The sequence below is a fragment of the Natator depressus genome, chromosome 2 (genome assembly GCF_965152275.1).
Source record: "Natator depressus isolate rNatDep1 chromosome 2, rNatDep2.hap1, whole genome shotgun sequence".
Classification (NCBI taxonomy): domain Eukaryota; kingdom Metazoa; phylum Chordata; order Testudines; family Cheloniidae; genus Natator; species Natator depressus.
Genome location: NC_134235.1, coordinates 218,339,566 through 218,356,943, shown reverse-complemented (window position 1 = coordinate 218,356,943; position 17,378 = coordinate 218,339,566). Strand labels below are relative to the sequence as shown.

The 17,378-nt window shown below is 38.8% G+C and overlaps 1 protein-coding gene across 2 annotated transcripts in view; it reads right to left on the bottom strand.

The window, feature by feature from the left end:
- Positions 1–17,378, bottom strand: part of HEPACAM2 (HEPACAM family member 2) — a 29,693-nt gene that overhangs the window by 11,752 nt on the left and 563 nt on the right. For both annotated transcript variants that reach the window (XM_074943377.1, XM_074943378.1), the window contains exons 2-4: positions 10,809–11,159; positions 9,543–9,827; positions 5,364–5,660 (exon numbers count right to left, since the gene is read on the bottom strand). In XM_074943377.1, coding sequence (XP_074799478.1) covers positions 5,364–5,660; positions 9,543–9,827; positions 10,809–11,159 — 933 coding nt within the window. The remainder of the gene's footprint in view (positions 1–5,363; positions 5,661–9,542; positions 9,828–10,808; positions 11,160–17,378) is intronic.

Sequence of the window (17,378 nt, the reverse complement as noted above, 5' to 3'; positions counted from 1 at the left end):
GAAGGGAGCAGTCTCTTGCTCCCTGGAGATCCAGAGCTATAATTCGGCCTAGTCATGACTCATAGGATACTTTCTCATGTAACAATAGTCTTACTGGACGTGTGATATGATTGTTTTTACAATGGAAACATTTTACTCCAGTTAAAGAATCAACAAGACTGTATTAACAGAACATTCGGACTGTCAGTAAGTGCTGTGTTAAAGCCATTCCATGTTGGGCCTACGTGCTGGGGCTGCATACTGCATATTCAGAGTGGCACATATACTGCAGTGCCTAGATACAGAGGGAGTCATAACTTAATTTCCTTGCCTTGGTTTCCATCAATGTGTTTCAATAGATTTGCGTGTTAAGGTTATGTTTACACAGCAATTAAACACCCACAACGGGCCTGTGTCAGCTGACTTGAGCTCGTGGGACTTGGGGTATGAGGTTGTTTAATTGAGGTGTAGATGTTTGGGTTCGGGGGAGGGTTCCAGAGCTGAGGCTCCAGCCCAAGAGTAAATGTCTACACTGCAATTAAACAGCCCTGTAGTCTGAGCCCCGCAACCCCCAGTCAGCTGACATAGGCCAGCCGCAGGTGTTTAATTACAGGTTAGACGTACCCAAAGACTCTTCATCTTGCATTAAACTTTGAGGAAGCCAACTCCTGTTTGCAGCAAACCACATGTAAATAAAATCTGCTGTGTTCTCAAAGATGGAGTATTCCACTCCCATTATATTTAAATACAAAAGATTTGTATCCAGTTTTTAGATAATCCTTGTTCTTCCCCTCCCTGTAGCTCATTAGGTCTCCTGTTTGGAGCAGACCTCTGAAAAGAACTGCAACTCACCGGCAGTACTTATGCTGGGTATATTTTCCAGTTCACTCGTGAAAGGCTAACTTGCCAGGTACCAGTGCAAATGTTATTTGTCTGTCAAAGAGTCTGTTCTTAGTTAAATAAATAAAATGAAATATCTCACCAAGTGCAAATATAAAAGAGATATGGGGTATCCATGGCATCACAGAGCAGCAAATGTGTTTGATTACATGCAGTAATATTATAACCATATGCCATAGCTTGTAAAGTGCAGTGGTTCCATTTTGGCATTGCTAATAGGGTCAAGAATTATAATGACAGTAATTAGCAGACTGTTTCCAGACTGAAGGATGCCAGTCAAAAATAAAGAATGACTCTGGGAGAAGTGAAACCAATGTGGATTAGGAACAGGTGCAGCATTGCTCCCAGTAGTCATGCCAAATATGACAAAAAAATGATTAATGGATATATTTTTGGGTCATATTATATATGATTGTAATAATACAGCATATCAGTCATCATTAGGGACTGAACCAAGATCTCCAGAGCTGAGGGTATGTGTTGCTACAGCTTGAGATAAAGTACTAAGTTTCCTAGCTGACCACTGTGACACACTCATAGCCTGCGTGAGAAAGATGTGTGATATACACTGAACAATGGGTTACATATCCAGAAGTATTCTGTTGACTGATAGTTTATTAATGGAAATGTTCACAAACTCCAGTTTTATAAACTGTAGCACTATTAGATGTGATATTTGCTATTCTTCAGTGTTAAAAATGTTTCAAGCTTGCAGTTAGGAATTTGAAACAATATCATATGATTTAAGTGACTAATCACATATCGCAAATAACAAATATCAAACAGTTGAAGTCAATAGTTTCCAAATGAGACAAGGAAAAAATTGTTAGCATGAACTACTCTGTGAGTCCATGTTAATCAGGAATATGTGTAATTTTAGGATGGGTCTGCAAACTATTCAGGAACAGAAATATAGGCTAAATTTGTTGAATAATGTAGTCACAATTCATAATTTGATCAATTCTAGCTTTCATGGATTTCTACATGTATCAGGACTGCAGTTCCTTTCTGCTAGTACAGATATGGGAATTCTTTAGCTTATTACATGCTGAAGGCACAGCATATTGGTCCTTGGGCTGGAAGTGAAGAAAGAGATGTTTAATTCCCAACTCTGCCACTGTGTAGCTATAGGTATGTCACTTTACCTCTCTGTGCTTCATTTTTGGGATTTATAGATCATTGATAGGTTTTTGATCAGATTCTCACACAAACTGCTAAATTATATGACTCCCTAATATTAGTACTGCTGATCTTTGTTTCCTTTGCTCGTATCTGTTGCTGTCACACTAAAGCAAGCTTTTTCCAATGAGACTTATCTGCACATCATGACCAGATTGTGTGTGTGTGTATGTGTGTGAAACAAAAATTATGTTAAAAGATCCAAATTTAGGTTTCAAAGTTAAGCACTTGAAAGTTGGGAATTGCCAGATTTATGGTTACCCATACCACCTTGTTTCTTTCCCCTTGTGCCCTACATGTGGCAGGGGTCATGTAGAAAAAGTAGCATGTGATCATGTAAGTAAAGACAATACCATAATGCATAAACACAAAGCAGCACTACAAGCTGGTCGTTACCAGTTTCCCCTATAATGGAAACTTTAAATTTGTAAAAAGAAAAGGCGGACTTGTGGCACCTTAGAGACTAACCAATTTATTTGAGCATAAGCTTTCGTGAGCTACAGCTCACTTCATCGGATGCATCCAATGAAGTTAAGTGAGCTGTAGCTCACGAAAGCTTATGCTCAAATAAATTGGTTAGTCTCTAAGGTGCCACAAGTACTCCTTTTCTTTTTGAGAATACAGACTAATACGGCTGCTACTCTGAAATCTTTAAATTTGTAGTATTTATTTACATGTGTTTCTACCTGAACTTCTCATAGTGCTTAGGGGTAAAATTCATCCATTCCTATGTAGATGGGCAACACAAGATCTATGCACCATGTAAATCCGCTTCAAGTGTTATATTGGCCTGGGGCTGGTCTTCTATACAGGGCAACATTTCACCCGTGGTCAGTTACAAGGTTAAGTATATGAGCATTAATCCAAACATGTACAACAAACCTTCATAATTCCAGCCAGAAAAAGTTCCACCCCATCAATCCCCTCTTTCCCAATCAAAGCTCTCCCTCACCCAGAAGCCTGGGGAAACAGATGAATCTTTAAAGGAACATTTAAAAGAGTAACTTCATTTTTATAGCCAAATAAAATTCATTCCTACAAAATCTGTATAGAAAACAGCTGTGCTGTTAACATAAATTTAACGTTATTCCATCTTGGTTCAGTCCTACAAGGTAGTCTTGCAATTAGTGCTCAGCACCTTGCAGAATCATGTCCATAATTAGATAGATGCCTTTATTTTAAAATCTATCTCTCTAACACTTCTTGGCTAAAATAGAACACTTTAGTTGACTGGATGAACTGTTTATAACTGTTCTCTTTTTAGTTCTCTTGGTTTTAGTTGGACATATATGTACAAAACTCTATAGGTGAATTTCAGCCCTACTTGCAGAGGAGTTGCTGAAGATCTTCTGAAACATCTAAATTCTGTGTAAATACCTTAACTGGGGTTTAAGTGTCGTGTAAGGCTTTGCACAGGCTCTCTGTCTTGAGGAGTGGGGACACAGAATATCTTCCTTGGAGAGTAATCATTAATCAGGTAAAATTACCATTAAAGACTTCAGAGTTTGGTCCCCAGGGAGAAATTCACTGGGTGTGCATATTTTTGAGGCCACACTCAGGCAGAATTCCCACTGAAATTAAAGGGAATTTTCCTGAATTAAGGAGTGTAGCCTGGGATCCAGGGTTTAGTATTACTGGAATAAATCTTCAGAAACAGGAAGAATGGTATAAAATGGAAAAAGCTGATTATCTCCAAAGTGGTTTAAAATGCCATGGGATAACTTAACAAAGGAGATCTGCTTTTTTTTTTTTTTTTTTTTTAAGTACATCTAAACAAAGAATATGCACCATGTGGACTTTGCTTTTTATCAGGCTTCAAAAACAAATCTCAAAATTGTTGCTCATGATTGTGAGTGTGTTTATTTATACACACAGTTACTGCAGGAGTCCTGGTTTACTTTCACTTTCAGGAAAAATGCCATTTGTATTCCTAATGGAACACCACCGCTCTGTTTGCATTTCCCCCCTTCTAGTCATCACATTGTTTTATTTTAAACTGTATTATTTCCACTTAAAAACTGTAACCTGTTTTCTGCCAGGGTGTTTGAAACCATTTGTGAAGATTACCTTAAATCCATCTGAACAATAGACACCTGCTGTCCTTGTTTATCTTAATAATAAATATATGAGCTCTTTGTCTGGTACCAGCAAAACAGGTTTGTGAAACTTTCTAAAGGCAGCAGTCTGACATGTTGCTGTACATTAATAATATGGCCACATTATCTGAAAAAAAAACTATTGTTCCTTAGTAATTAAATTATTAACGACCCAGAAAATGTTTTCTAATTAGCAATGAAAAGGCAGTAGATAAGGCGATTACAGACTTAGCAGCATTGTACCATTTACAGTTACTTTTCATTGGGATTCTCTGACAAAAAATTGCTTTGCAGTCATTTAATTTTGGCATAGTATTATATAGGACTTAAATCTATCACATATTGAAAGTAAAGGAGAAACTCCATACGTCAATACTTAGCAATAAATCTACATAAGAACACATGGGAAAAAATAATTTCCATATGTATCTTGTAATGAAACCATTGATTCACCAACACCTTTGTGTTGCTGCAAAGATAGCTTGGATTACCATCACACACTAGACTCAGAGGTATGTTCTACCAAGTCCCAGAGGCCCTTTTGATGCCCATGTTTGTTGGTCCCTAACTGGCCATTCCAGCCATTGTTGAATGACTAGAGGCATCATACCATGTGCTGGTCATACTGCCTGCACAGCGCTCTCAGCCCCTGCTAAGAGAGGGAGTGAGAAAGTGGGCTTTGGAATAGGATCCAGGTGCCCTATGTGACAATGCAAAGCTAGCAGTCTAGCCTGAGAGCTCACTGTATTTTTGTGTATTTTTATATTTCTCCCAATATAGCTTCCTTTCTTATACTGAAACAACAAGGAGTCTGGTGGCACCTTAAAGACTAACAGATGTATTTATACTGAACACACTCAAGCAGAGATGATAAAAAATGTGTACTAATTCTGCTTCATGAATTGGTTATTATGGTAGAAAGCAGTGGCATTTCTACTCAAAGGACCAAGTCAACTACAAGACACAACTGTGGTGAAATTCTGACCTTATTGAAGTAAGTGGCAAAACTCCCTTTGACTTCACTATTGCCAAGATTTCACCCCTAGTCTCTACCCTCTTGCTGAGGACAGGGAAGTTCAAAATATCAAGACAGTGTACTGATTCTTCACCTGGCTTGCACTCCAGTTGCTTGGTTCCCCTTAGGTTGGTACTGTGTTTATGTGTTATACTAGATCAGTATTTGTTATGTTATACATTTTATGTTCTTACCTACAGAAGTAATGATCACTGTGAAATGAGTTTCGTCCCGTTTTCCAGTCACATTGTTGTAAGCACAGCACATATAATCTACTGTTGTCTGGGCCACTTTTTCAGATACAACTTCCAGATGGGGTCCATATTTGATAACGTCTGTAGTATTGTCAGCCCTTCGGATCCAGGAGTAAGTATTTGGTGGATTTGAGTCTGCCGAGCAATCAAATAGGATAGCTTCTCCTATGTCAACCGTAAACACCTCCCCTACTTTCAGCCCTTTATCTGAATTAACTGTAAGTCCGTAAGGTCCATCTGCATTAATATGAACAACAAAAATGATCATAATGGAAAAAATTTAAAATCAAAGAATAACTCTCAAAAATTCCAAGGATAAGTACAGCCTTAACCTTTCAAATGGCTGCCATTAGGTTCAATTATTCTGATTAAAAGGCTTCCAATTCATTTAATCTGTCCTTATTTAGATAGATTTGTAACAGTCTTATCACAAAAAGAAAAGGAGTACTTGCGGCACCTTAGAGACTAACAAATTTATTTGAGCATAAGCTTTCGTGAGCTACAGCTCACTTCTTCGGATGTCCGATGAAGTGAGCTGTAGCTCATGAAAGCTTATGCTCTAATAAATTTGTTAGTCTCTAAGGTGCCACAAGTACTCCTTTTCTTTTTGCGGATACAGACTAACATGGCTGCTACTCTGCAACCAGTCTTATCACAGAAAACACCCACGTAATATTGATCTGTTTGGGTAAAATTCACCCAGACACTCAGCACCCAGGCAATGTTTAAAGCCCTCAAAAAAACCGTAGTGGGACTGAAGCAGCATAGGTAATGTAGTGTAATGAAGCAGTAGGCCTTCTTCTGGCTGTCTGTACAAGGGTGAACTGGACTCTTTCTACTTAAATGCCAAGGTTACTGGCATAGCTTATCTCTGTTTACACATAAAGATCAGTAAAATTGCACTGAAATATACCTATGTAAATTAGTACTTACCACACAGTACTTGCTTATGGAACTATCCTCCCCTGAGTAAGACATGGCATGGTGTGTCTTACATAACTTCAGACAGTTGTTTTTCATAAATGATCCTTAAAGCACATGTTAACCTTCCTCTCATCCCCCTGACTTTTGCTGTGTTCACCGTTTAGTTCCTGGGTTTCCATTCTTAGTGAGCTTTCCCCTGGGCAAGGGGAGTTTTCCAGGAACCCAGCATAGGCACCTTTTCAGGGATCAGAAGACCATAGAGCTTTTTTTGTTATTGGGTCAGGCTCAAAGACAACTTCTTTTTTAAATGCAAAGCAAAACATTCAAAATCTACTAATTTTAAGAATGAACTTGCTTTTTTGCTTTTTGAAACCATTCAGTAGTTCTCACCCAACCCATTACTCTCACTGTCTTGGGCTTTACGTTCTCCCAAATACAGTTTCCATTTAAAGGCCCTTGTCCCCCTTGCTCCATTTGGAGATTGTCAGAAGCAGAGGAATCAGAAACCTCTGTCTAGGTCTAAATTTGTTCTAATAGTTTCTCACAAGCCCAGAAGAAGGAAATCTCAATTTATAGAGCCCTGCACGGTTGCAAAATTTCTATCCACATCTGATCCGTAAACATGGTCTGTAGATATTTGTGGATATAAAGCGGATATCTGCAAATTTGCAGGGATCTACCAGTTGATCTCTTGAACTCAGATTTCCCACATAGGTCAGCAGTTTCTGCGGCAGCAGCCACACCACCGGACTAATAAATTCTCTCCCAGTGTTGTATAGATTTATTTCTGAATGAAGCTATTTAACTGTTAAGTGCTTTGTGATGTATTATTATTACAATTAATAGACAAATCAAATAATGCTAATGAATAGGGATGATCGAAATAAAGAACCTTTTTGATTCTGAGTGCAACAGCAGAGTAATTCCTTCCTGGGATCCTACATTTTCCACTTCTCTTTTCCAGTATCGTTCTCAGCAGAAATGAGTCTCATGTTTCAGTGAAGCCTGTTTACTAAATGACTTGTAAAATAATAAATCACCTGTTCTTAGTAACAATTTACTACTCTGTGGGAACACTTCCAATTGTTCATATCACCATGAGACTGTTATCCATCTAGTTTCTGAGCAGATGGCAGGTATTTACCGTGAGTGACCTTTTTTATCACACACAGTAACTCCCCCGCAGCAATGGCATATGGTGCATATAGACCCTGAGGCCTGTACTGGATTGTTATTGACAACTGCTAACTAAACACAAAAATTTTGTGAACTACTGGCAGAGAGAGGTTAATCTGAATTACCTGACTTGAAAACATAACTCGCTGAGTTTGACCGCTAATTAGGGCATGGGAAGTAATACAAGAATATTGGTCTTTCTTAGCCATTGGCTCAAGTTTTAGAATTTTGCAAAATCTTATCTCAGCAGAGCAAAAATAAAACCAAGTTTTTGGTAAATGAAAATTTTTCATAACATGCTTAGTAATGTTTTTGAGAAAAACTGGAAAACAAAGTATTTTTAAAACTGAAAAAACATCAGTTAATAAAAAATAAATCTCTTTCAAACACTTTGACATAAAGTCACTTTGGAATTTCATTTTTTTTTCATGAAAATCAGTTTTTGTTTTTCAACCAGCTCTCACACTGACAAGAGAACCAAGATGCCACCTGATTCTGAAATAAAGCCCAGCATATAGGAAAGTGCTGCATGGATGATATTTTACATCCATAGAACATTAAAGCCCATGACTCATTGAACTGGCGTTATTGCATTGGTGTAGGAAGGTTGTCAGGACATCCCTGGATATAGTGGTTCTGAGCCTTGTCCCAGTGTTTTGTTATCTCTCTGTTCAATGTGTATGTACCATTCATTTCTCATCAAGGTCCGAAAAGTGGTATGGGCAACACTTTCAGAAGTACAGGCACAGGCAAAGTGCACAGTGGAGATAAATAGACAAGCTATTTTTTCCCCCTCAGAACAGAAATTATTAAAGAGCCAGGATTGGTTCTTTGTCTTTACAGCCTACCACCATGGGTACTCCGCTTGGTGTGTGAAGAAGCTCTATTCCTCCATAATGGAACAGCTACCTCCAGCTCCTTCATCTTCATCTCAGAGAAGTGTAAGTGCCTTTTGTCAGGTTCAAAATGTAATTGCTCTAATATTTTGGTTGGGGTTTAGCTAGAGTGATGTTTCCCATAACTCATTTCATCCATAAACTCCATATTTGATTAACTTTACTAGTTTTCTCATGCTGTTTTGGAATATGCATCCAACACCTTGAAAATCAATGGGTTTGCTTAGACTCAGTTTAAACGTTTTTTTTAGTAGAACATTTCATAGCAGGGTCCTTTATCAGTCATAGTTTTGCCATTATCTAATCAACTGCATAACTTTAGTGCATTATTCCTTGTCCAACATGATCTGTTGTCTTTTTTTGTCACGCCATTACAGGTATACTCTAGGCCCTGATCCTGCTAATATGCACATGCTTAATGTTTATGCACATGAACATTCCCTTTCAGTCAAAGGGGATTACTCACAGGCATAAAGTTAAGCATGTTTATTTGCAGCATCAGAAACCTTGAGTGTTAGACCTTCAGGAGAGGGACTTTGGGCCTGAAACTTTGTTCATTTACACCAGTGTAAATCAGGAGTTATGCCTTTAATGTCAGTGGAGTTACATCAGTGTGAAAGTAATGTAAGTTAAATCAGAATCAAGTCTCTTGATTTTTTTACATATGCTTGTGAAGCACCATGCACATCAATAATGCTATAGACCTAGTAAAAGGTAACAATAACTATTAGAGATGGTCTGAACCAAAACCTGAGATCCAAACACCCATGAACTTTGTGGGAGCTAGAAATCTGAACTTGGATCTATGTCTAAATTTTGTGGCCAGCCCTTTTTATTATAATGGGCTGAGCAAAACCCATCGATTTGAAGAACTCTACACTTTGAAATCCCAACCTCAATCCTGCAGCTCAAGCTGATCTTTAACAACTACATAAAGTTTAGCAAGTTCTACATTATATTATCATGGAGAGGGTATAGATGGACTGTTAAAGACCAATCTACCGTGAGTGAAAGCCAAAATATAAACTTGAATCAATTGCTTTGTGCCCATTCCATTGTCAGAGGCTCTCTCTCCAGGAAGCTCATTTAGAGAAAAGTATGCACAAATATTTTATATACTCACAAAATATAGTTGGTGCAATTATCTCACTTTCCATCGTGCTCACAGGATTGGTTGCCAAACAGCTGTAATTCCCAATGTCTTCTTTCATGACAGGGACAATTAAAAGTGTGTCATGGTTTGAGGAAAAGGTGTAACTAGAACTGGCATGCATAGGTTTCCCATTTTTCATCCACTGGTAACCTACCCTTGTACCTTTTCTAACAGTACAGGTTAACGTCATGTTCCCCACATACTCCACTACTCCCGTAGAAGGTTCGATTTGTACAGCTGGCTTTGTGACAGGAACTGTAAGTTAAACAGATATGAACAGTTATAAACAAGATTTGCCATTTATATTAGGAGAATATGTCATTTACTGCCCAGGTGTTATAAATGGCATTTGTCATCCTTTTAAGAAAGTACTTAGATTTCAAATTTTATACTGCTAAAAATGAAAAACAAAGGGTCTTATCCTTAGCTGGTCCAAATGGGCATACTTCCAGTAACTTCACTAGAGCTAGGATGACTTATACTAGCTGAGGTTATGACACAATGGCTGGAAACAAATATTCCATTTTAATTAAAAGAATTAATCAAGTTCATGCTGCATGCATTTTTCCATTTCCTGCTCTTCTTTCTCTGTGCATGTATAACTCCCACTCACATGAATGGAAGCTACATATGTAGGAGAAGAACAGATTCATATTCATATCTACCTATTGATCTAGAGAAAATGAACCACTTTCATCAAGTGAACCACATGAGCCTCTATTTAGGGCCAAACTTGCCCCCCAAACCTTATATCTTCTTTGTTGGGTTTTGGGCCACCTGCCTACCACCCTCCAGCATCTAGACAGCATGAAATCCTGAGCAGGCAGCTGCCTCCAGAATTTTCTCAAAGTCAGGTTTCCAGGTACAGAAAAAAGCTCATGCAAAAGTGAATGTAGCCTCAAGGTGAGTAAGGGTGGCAGAACTGGGCCTTATGAAAACAGATTATTTCTTGAGATCACTATAGTTCATTTAATTTCATAGTAGTTATACGATGCCTACAAGCCCAGTTTAATATACTCCCAGGATTAATAAGGCACCAATCAATAAATAAAATTTGTTGGATAATTAACCATTGCAGATTTGAAAATAAGCATAAAATGACTTGAGTGAGTTGATTTATTCATACACAGCCAGACTGAATCAGACAGAACTGTAGCTGGATTCCAGGTGATTAGAAACTTCACAAAAGTTGTAATTTTATTTGCAGCACTAAAATACGGTATTTTATTGACTTACCATCAACAGTGACTTGAATCTTTTGATTGGCTGATATTGTCCCATTTCCATGGACATTGACTTTTACAATGTAATTGCCTTCATCAGTGACATGTAATGGATTGATCATCAAAGATGCATTAGGTGGTATGAGGGTAAACTTGTGTTTATATTCCAGGTCTGGTACTACTGACTGATTCACAGAGCCGAGTAAATATTTGGGGATACTCTGAGGTTTCTCAAATAGCCATATTATCTGGATTTCAGAAGCTGTAGTGTTGAAATTGTAGTCAACTGTAAGATGGAGTGGTTGTCCTTCAATGCCATGTATAGTATGTGATGGTACCGTCAGCCTTAGCGCAGAACAAATACCTGCATAAAAATGGAAAGAAAACAAAACTAGGAACACTGGAAATTCTAAATGGAAACTCTTATGGAGCTGTGGTTGTTGTGTTCTCAAAATGGTCCTGATCCAACTCCCACTGATGCAAATAGTAAGACTGGTATTGACATCAGCTGGAGTTGGATCAGATTTATAGCCTGATTTTCAAACCATTTCTCCTATCTTATACAAAATAACACTGATTTGCCTTAAATTAGATGTCACTTTTCATCCTAGGCTAGGATATTTTTTAAAAATTTGACAAAACTTAGAAATGGAGTTCTAAGGTTATTGTGTTTGTAATAATTTCCTTTGTTGAAAATGTTCCAAATATTTGTGAGACAAAGTGGGTGAGACAATATCTTTTATTGGACCAAATTGTTTTGATGAGTGAGAGAAGCTTTGAGCTTACGCAGTGCTCTTCTTCAAGTCTGGGAAAGTAAGGGCAGGTCTACACTTAAAACACTGCATTGGTGCTTAAGAGCTCTCCTGTCAGTGCAGTAAATTCACCTCTGCAAGAGGTGGGAGACACCCTGCTGTCGACATAGCGCTGTCTACATGGGGGGTTAAGGTTAGTATAACTATATCACTCAGGGGTGTGCATTTTCCACATCCCTGAGTGACACAGTTATACCGATATAGGTCTGTAGTGTAGACCTGGCCTAACTCAAAGTGTAACTGCTAAATACAAGATTTGAACAGATTGTTTCGTAGGAGTAGTTAATACATATTTCAAGGGACGATTCAAGGTGAAGTGGTTTCCTCCAGTCATAGGGAGGAAAGGGAGGGGGAGAGAGCAGCTGGGAGGGGTTGTTAGTGGGTTATAGACTGTTGTAATAAACCATAAATCCAGTGTTTTTATTCAGTCCATGATTTTTAGTGTCTAACAAAGTTATGGCTATAAGTTCCCAAGCTCATCTTTTCAAAGTGTTGTGCAGGTTTCCTTTGACAATGAGGACTGATAGGTCAGATAGAGAGTGATTGTTTTTTGAACAATGATGAGGTGTTTTTGTCTTTTATCATTTTTCTGTTTGTATTCATTTGAGAGTTTAGTGATTGTCTGGTTTCACCCAGATAGTTGCTATTGCTATTGGGGCATTTAGTGCACTGGATGAGGTACATCACATGTTGTGATAGGCATGTGTAGGACCCATGGATCTTGAAAGATGTGTTGTGGGAGGTGTTGATCATTGTAGCAGTGAAGATATGTCTGCAGGTTTTGCGTCTGTTGTTCTGGCAGCATCTGGTGCTGCTTTGAGTTTGTGTGTCCTGATATATAGGGAGCTTTCTTCTGATGATGGGCTTGGAGAGGTTGGTTGAAGGCCAGAAGTGGGGGCTCAGGAAAGATTTCTTTCAGGATGAGGTCACCATCAAGAATGGGTTGTAGTTGTCTTGTGATAACCCATATGGGTTCCACTGTGGTGTGGTAGGTGACAACTAGGGGTGTGTGGTTAGAGGGGATTTTATATCTGCATTGAAGCAGGTTCTCTCAGGGTATTTGGGTGGCCTTCACCAAGCAAGGACACTCCCTGGGACACTCATGTAGTAGTCAGCAGGGTTGGAACATTTAGATCCGCCAGAGAGCTATGCATCCACCTCTGCCACTTGAGCTAAAGGAGTAACTGATAGCAGTAGTAGGTTGTCATCCTCTCTGCGGATCAGCACTAGAGGTGATGAGACACTTTGTCAGTGGGTTTCACAGACAGTGGCTAACTGCAGAGGAATGGTGAGCTCAGGAATCTTGGATTCCATTCCTGGCTCTGGAGGGGAGTGGGCTCTGGGGGCACACACTCTTCTGCCCATTTCCCTCAAGCTTGATCCCTTCTGCCCCTTTCCTTCCAACCTGTGGCTGCCTCAGTCCTGTCTCTTTCTCACCCTGGCTCCTTGTCCCCATCCCATTCCCCTAGGGTTACCATATTTGAACATTAAAAAAAGAGGACACTCCACCGGGGGGGGGGGGGTAGGGTATTTACTCGCGTTCCCCTTCCCCGCTCCAACTCCACCCCTTCCCCGCCCCAATTCCACCCCTTCCCTGCCCCATTGGACCCCTTCCCCAAATCCCCACCCTGGCCCCACCTCCTCCCCTGAGCGCACCACATTCCCCCATCTCCCTCCCAGCCACATGAAACAGCTGTTTTGCGGCGCAAGCGCTGGGAGCAAGGGAGGAAAAGCAGGCACTCTCTCAAGTGATCAACATTCACTCTATTTCTTGAATGATCAACTCTTCTTTGGAGAAAAATAATAATGGCAAAATCTCGGACGTTTTTAGATATCTAAAAATTCCTCCGGGATGGCAATTTAAGAACCAAAAAGCCAGACATGTCTGGGAAAATACGGACGTATGGTAACCCTACATTCCCCTCACCTAGCCATTCCCAGTCTCTACTCCTCAGACTCCTCATCCCCCTACTGGGTGGGAGGTGTGTGTTTACCCTGAGAAGTGGAAGATTGCTCCAAAGGCCATCCCCACAACTGGGTTATAAAGACTTTTTATGTAGAACAAAGGAAAATAAGAGACTTCTGAGTGAAAAATCATTTTAGTATTGGAGTACAAAGAGAGGCAGGGACAGAGATAACAGGTGATCTTTAACTTGTCCACAGTTAATTCATGGAGAAAAGTGGCTCCTTACATCAGTTTGTGGAACACTGAGCCACAGTTGAGGAATACCCAATAGCAAAGCAGAGAGGAGATTAAGGAGACAAGATTTGTTTTCACTTTCAAGACAAAGGGCTGCAGGGAGATAGTCTGCTAGGGTGGGGCTCTCACAGGCTAAATGCAAAGTTTACTGTTCTCTCAAAGTATGCTCTGATGATTTGATCAGGTGTGGGAACAGTGTGTGGGAACTTCTGCATGGTCATGGGGAAGTGAGGACTGGAGAAGTTATCAGACAAGTTGTTTTGCCAAAGATTAATGTTTTATGGGAGCAATGCTGGGTGACTCTTGGCTTCGTAAAAATAGAGATCAACACTTCATCAGAGTACAGTCTGAAATATTAGAGCCATTTCAAACATTTATACTTCTAATTAAATTAAAGCAACAGAATCTTATTATGACCAAACTTTACATTGTTGTTACCCTGTCATATTCAAAGAGCTACTAAATATTGTGTTGAATTGAAGTCAATGGACCAAATCTTTATTAATTTCTTATTGATGTTCCCATCAGGCAAAAGTCCCATTAAGTCTGCAGTTAACATGTCCCCGAAGATTCAAGTGACATTTTGTTTGACCTTTTGTTGAAGATAGGCAAAACTTCCAAAAATGCCTAAGTAATTTAGAAACCTAAGTTCCATTAAAAGCCAGTGGGAATTCAGTTCCTAAGTCACTTTGATGCTTACTCATCACTTATATTGGGTGAATCCCAGGAATAATATACTATTGTTCACACTAATGATGGTATGTTTGATCGGTGAAATACCTCCAGTGTGGAAAAATGGTTCTCCAGGGGCTTGGAGTTACAATACTAAATATGGAAGTTGGCCAAGATTTTAAAAAATTGCTTAAGTTCAGGCTTCTAAATCCCTTCAGTTAATAAGTGGTGCTTAAATAGATGGCCTGAGTTTCAAAAGTGTTGAAGCTCTGAATAGCTCCTATTAAAGTCAATTGGATTGCTGGATACTTGGCATTTTTAAAAACCAGGCTACTTATTTTATAGGTTTCAGAGTAACAGCCGTGTTAGTCTGTATTCGCAAAAAGTTTCCACAGTATGCATCCGATGAAGTGAGCTGTAGCTCACGAAAGCTTATGCTCAAATAAATTGGTTAGTCTCTAAGGTGCCACAAGTACTCCTTTTCTTTTTATTTTATAGGGTACATCTATACTACAGCTGGGTGGTGTAATTCCCAGCGTGGGTAGACACACACATGTCTTTTTGCTTGAGTGAGCACTTAAAAATAACAGCATGGCCATGGCAGCAGAGATGATGGCTCAGGCTAACCACCCATGTACGTCCCTCGAGGGGGGTCAGGCAGGATTGTATTCAGGTGAGTAGCCCAAATCACCGCTTGTGCTGCCATGGCAATACTACTATTTTTAGGTGCTAGCTTGAGCAGAGCTAGCCCATGTATGTCTACCTGAGCTGGGAATTACATGTCCCAGCTACTGCATAGATATAGCCATAGACACCTAAAACTGACTTAAAGCCTGACGTTAAGGAATCATTTTTGAAAATCTTGGTTGTCTGTTTAATCAGTCACTAGCACGCACTAGTTTTAACTTTGTTCCTGCCTGTGATATGGAAGATATCTTTATGAAACTCCTGGAATGCATCATAAAATGTAGATGGATAAAAGGAAATATTGTTAAAATGTCCTTGTTCTACAGAGCCACGAAATTTTACCTCATGCAGTAATCAAGAATATTCCAAACTTAAACATATTGCTATGTATAGCTTGCTAAATAATGCATGCATTTTCCCAGCAACACAGACCTCTTAAAACCAGCTTTTCTGTATTGACTGTAAACACGTTCGGTTTTACCAAAGTGACCTCCAGCTGGAACTCAAAGCAATCTATGTTTTGCTTCCATATCACTATTCAAAGTATTAGCAAGCACAACAGAATCATTGTTGACAGAAAACAAAGTATGCAGCTTTAGTTTAAATAAAAACCATGACTTCATATTCTGAGTTGACTGCATAAACAGAAACCTACCTAGGGAGGTTTCATTGTTCTCTGGATTCTAAAGCACTAATCACTTTATCATCATAAAAAAAAACTAGGTCTGTTTCTCAACTGCTTTGCATCCTGTGCAAAGTGTGAGTAAAAGGCTACCAGTTCTCAATGGATCATTTTTACACCCATTCTGCAAAAATGTAAATGCATTTACATGGTGCAAAGCAGTGGAGTGTCAGACCCCTAGTATTTATGATGCCAGGAGTGCACGCACATTCATAAATCCATAGATTCCAAGACTAGAAGAGAAAATTATGATTATCTAGTATGACCTTGTGTACAGCACAAGCCATAGAACTTCCCCAAAATAATTCTGAGCACATATATTTTAGAAAAACATCCAAATGCTTGGTCATTTGGGTCAGAGAGAGTGAGAGCACATTGTTTACACATTCTGTTTATAGGGCCAAATTCTGCAGATTCTGCCAAATTCCTAGAGCAAAATGTCTTTTGACTTCCATAGGAGTTTGGCTTGACTAGTATCTGAGCCAAAGCCCACTAAAGTAATTGGAAATGCTGACATGGTATTCAGTGGGCTTTGGATCATGGCCTCCAGGGCAGGAAAATTTGACCCTTGTACTGATAAAAAAGGCAATTAACATATGAGGAAGCTTATAAAGGTCTGTATCTGAGACTGTATGGTATGTATTAATACAGATAGAACAGCAAATAAGAAATATCAGCTTTTTGTATTCACCTAAAATATGGGTGTTATTTTAAAAAACTCAAACCAATAATCTTAATTTTGGTGGCGCAATGGTACTGGGAGAGCAGAACTTTGTGGGTACAAATCTGCAGACCTGACACAAACTCTCCTTCACTCCAGATGCTGACTGATGAAATCTAGCAAAATAGTCTACAGTATATTGAGTTCACAAAGATATAGGAAAGCAATGTAAAGCAAATATCCCTTACATTTAGATTACATGAAGATACAATACTCTTGTAATGTTACATATTCCTTCCGCTGGAATCACATAAACATCTAAATAAAGCAGAAGTTAATTCTAAAAAGCTGTAGAAGAATTGTTGGAGAGATTAAAGTACAATTTTATCTAATCACAATAGACTCTTATGGAAGTACATTGGACATCCAATTTTATCCAAAATGCATGGTTGACAAATATCTGCTTATAAAAGTAACACCCAAGATACTAAACAGAAGTTATTACTAACGGTAATACATTCTCCAGTTCACCAAGTGACAAAGTTAGAGCTTTTGGTAGTGGTTGTTACAAACCTCTTCAGCTTTAATAGCAAAAATATTTTATTTTCCTTTTTCCTTTCCAAAAATAAAATCATACTTATGCTAAATGGTGAATATTAGAAAAAAAAAGAATCCTATTCTTTAGGATGTAAAACCTAAGAGTGCAAAAAAAGTCAAACTACAAGATATTTCCTTGAGATCCAATTTTCTGTGAAATCTTTCCCTCAGATTACCTGGGGAGGATTTTTTTTTTTTTTTTTGGTCAGGAACTTCCCTAATCAAAATATCATGCCAAAATATGTTTAAATTATACAATCTCAATTTTAAAT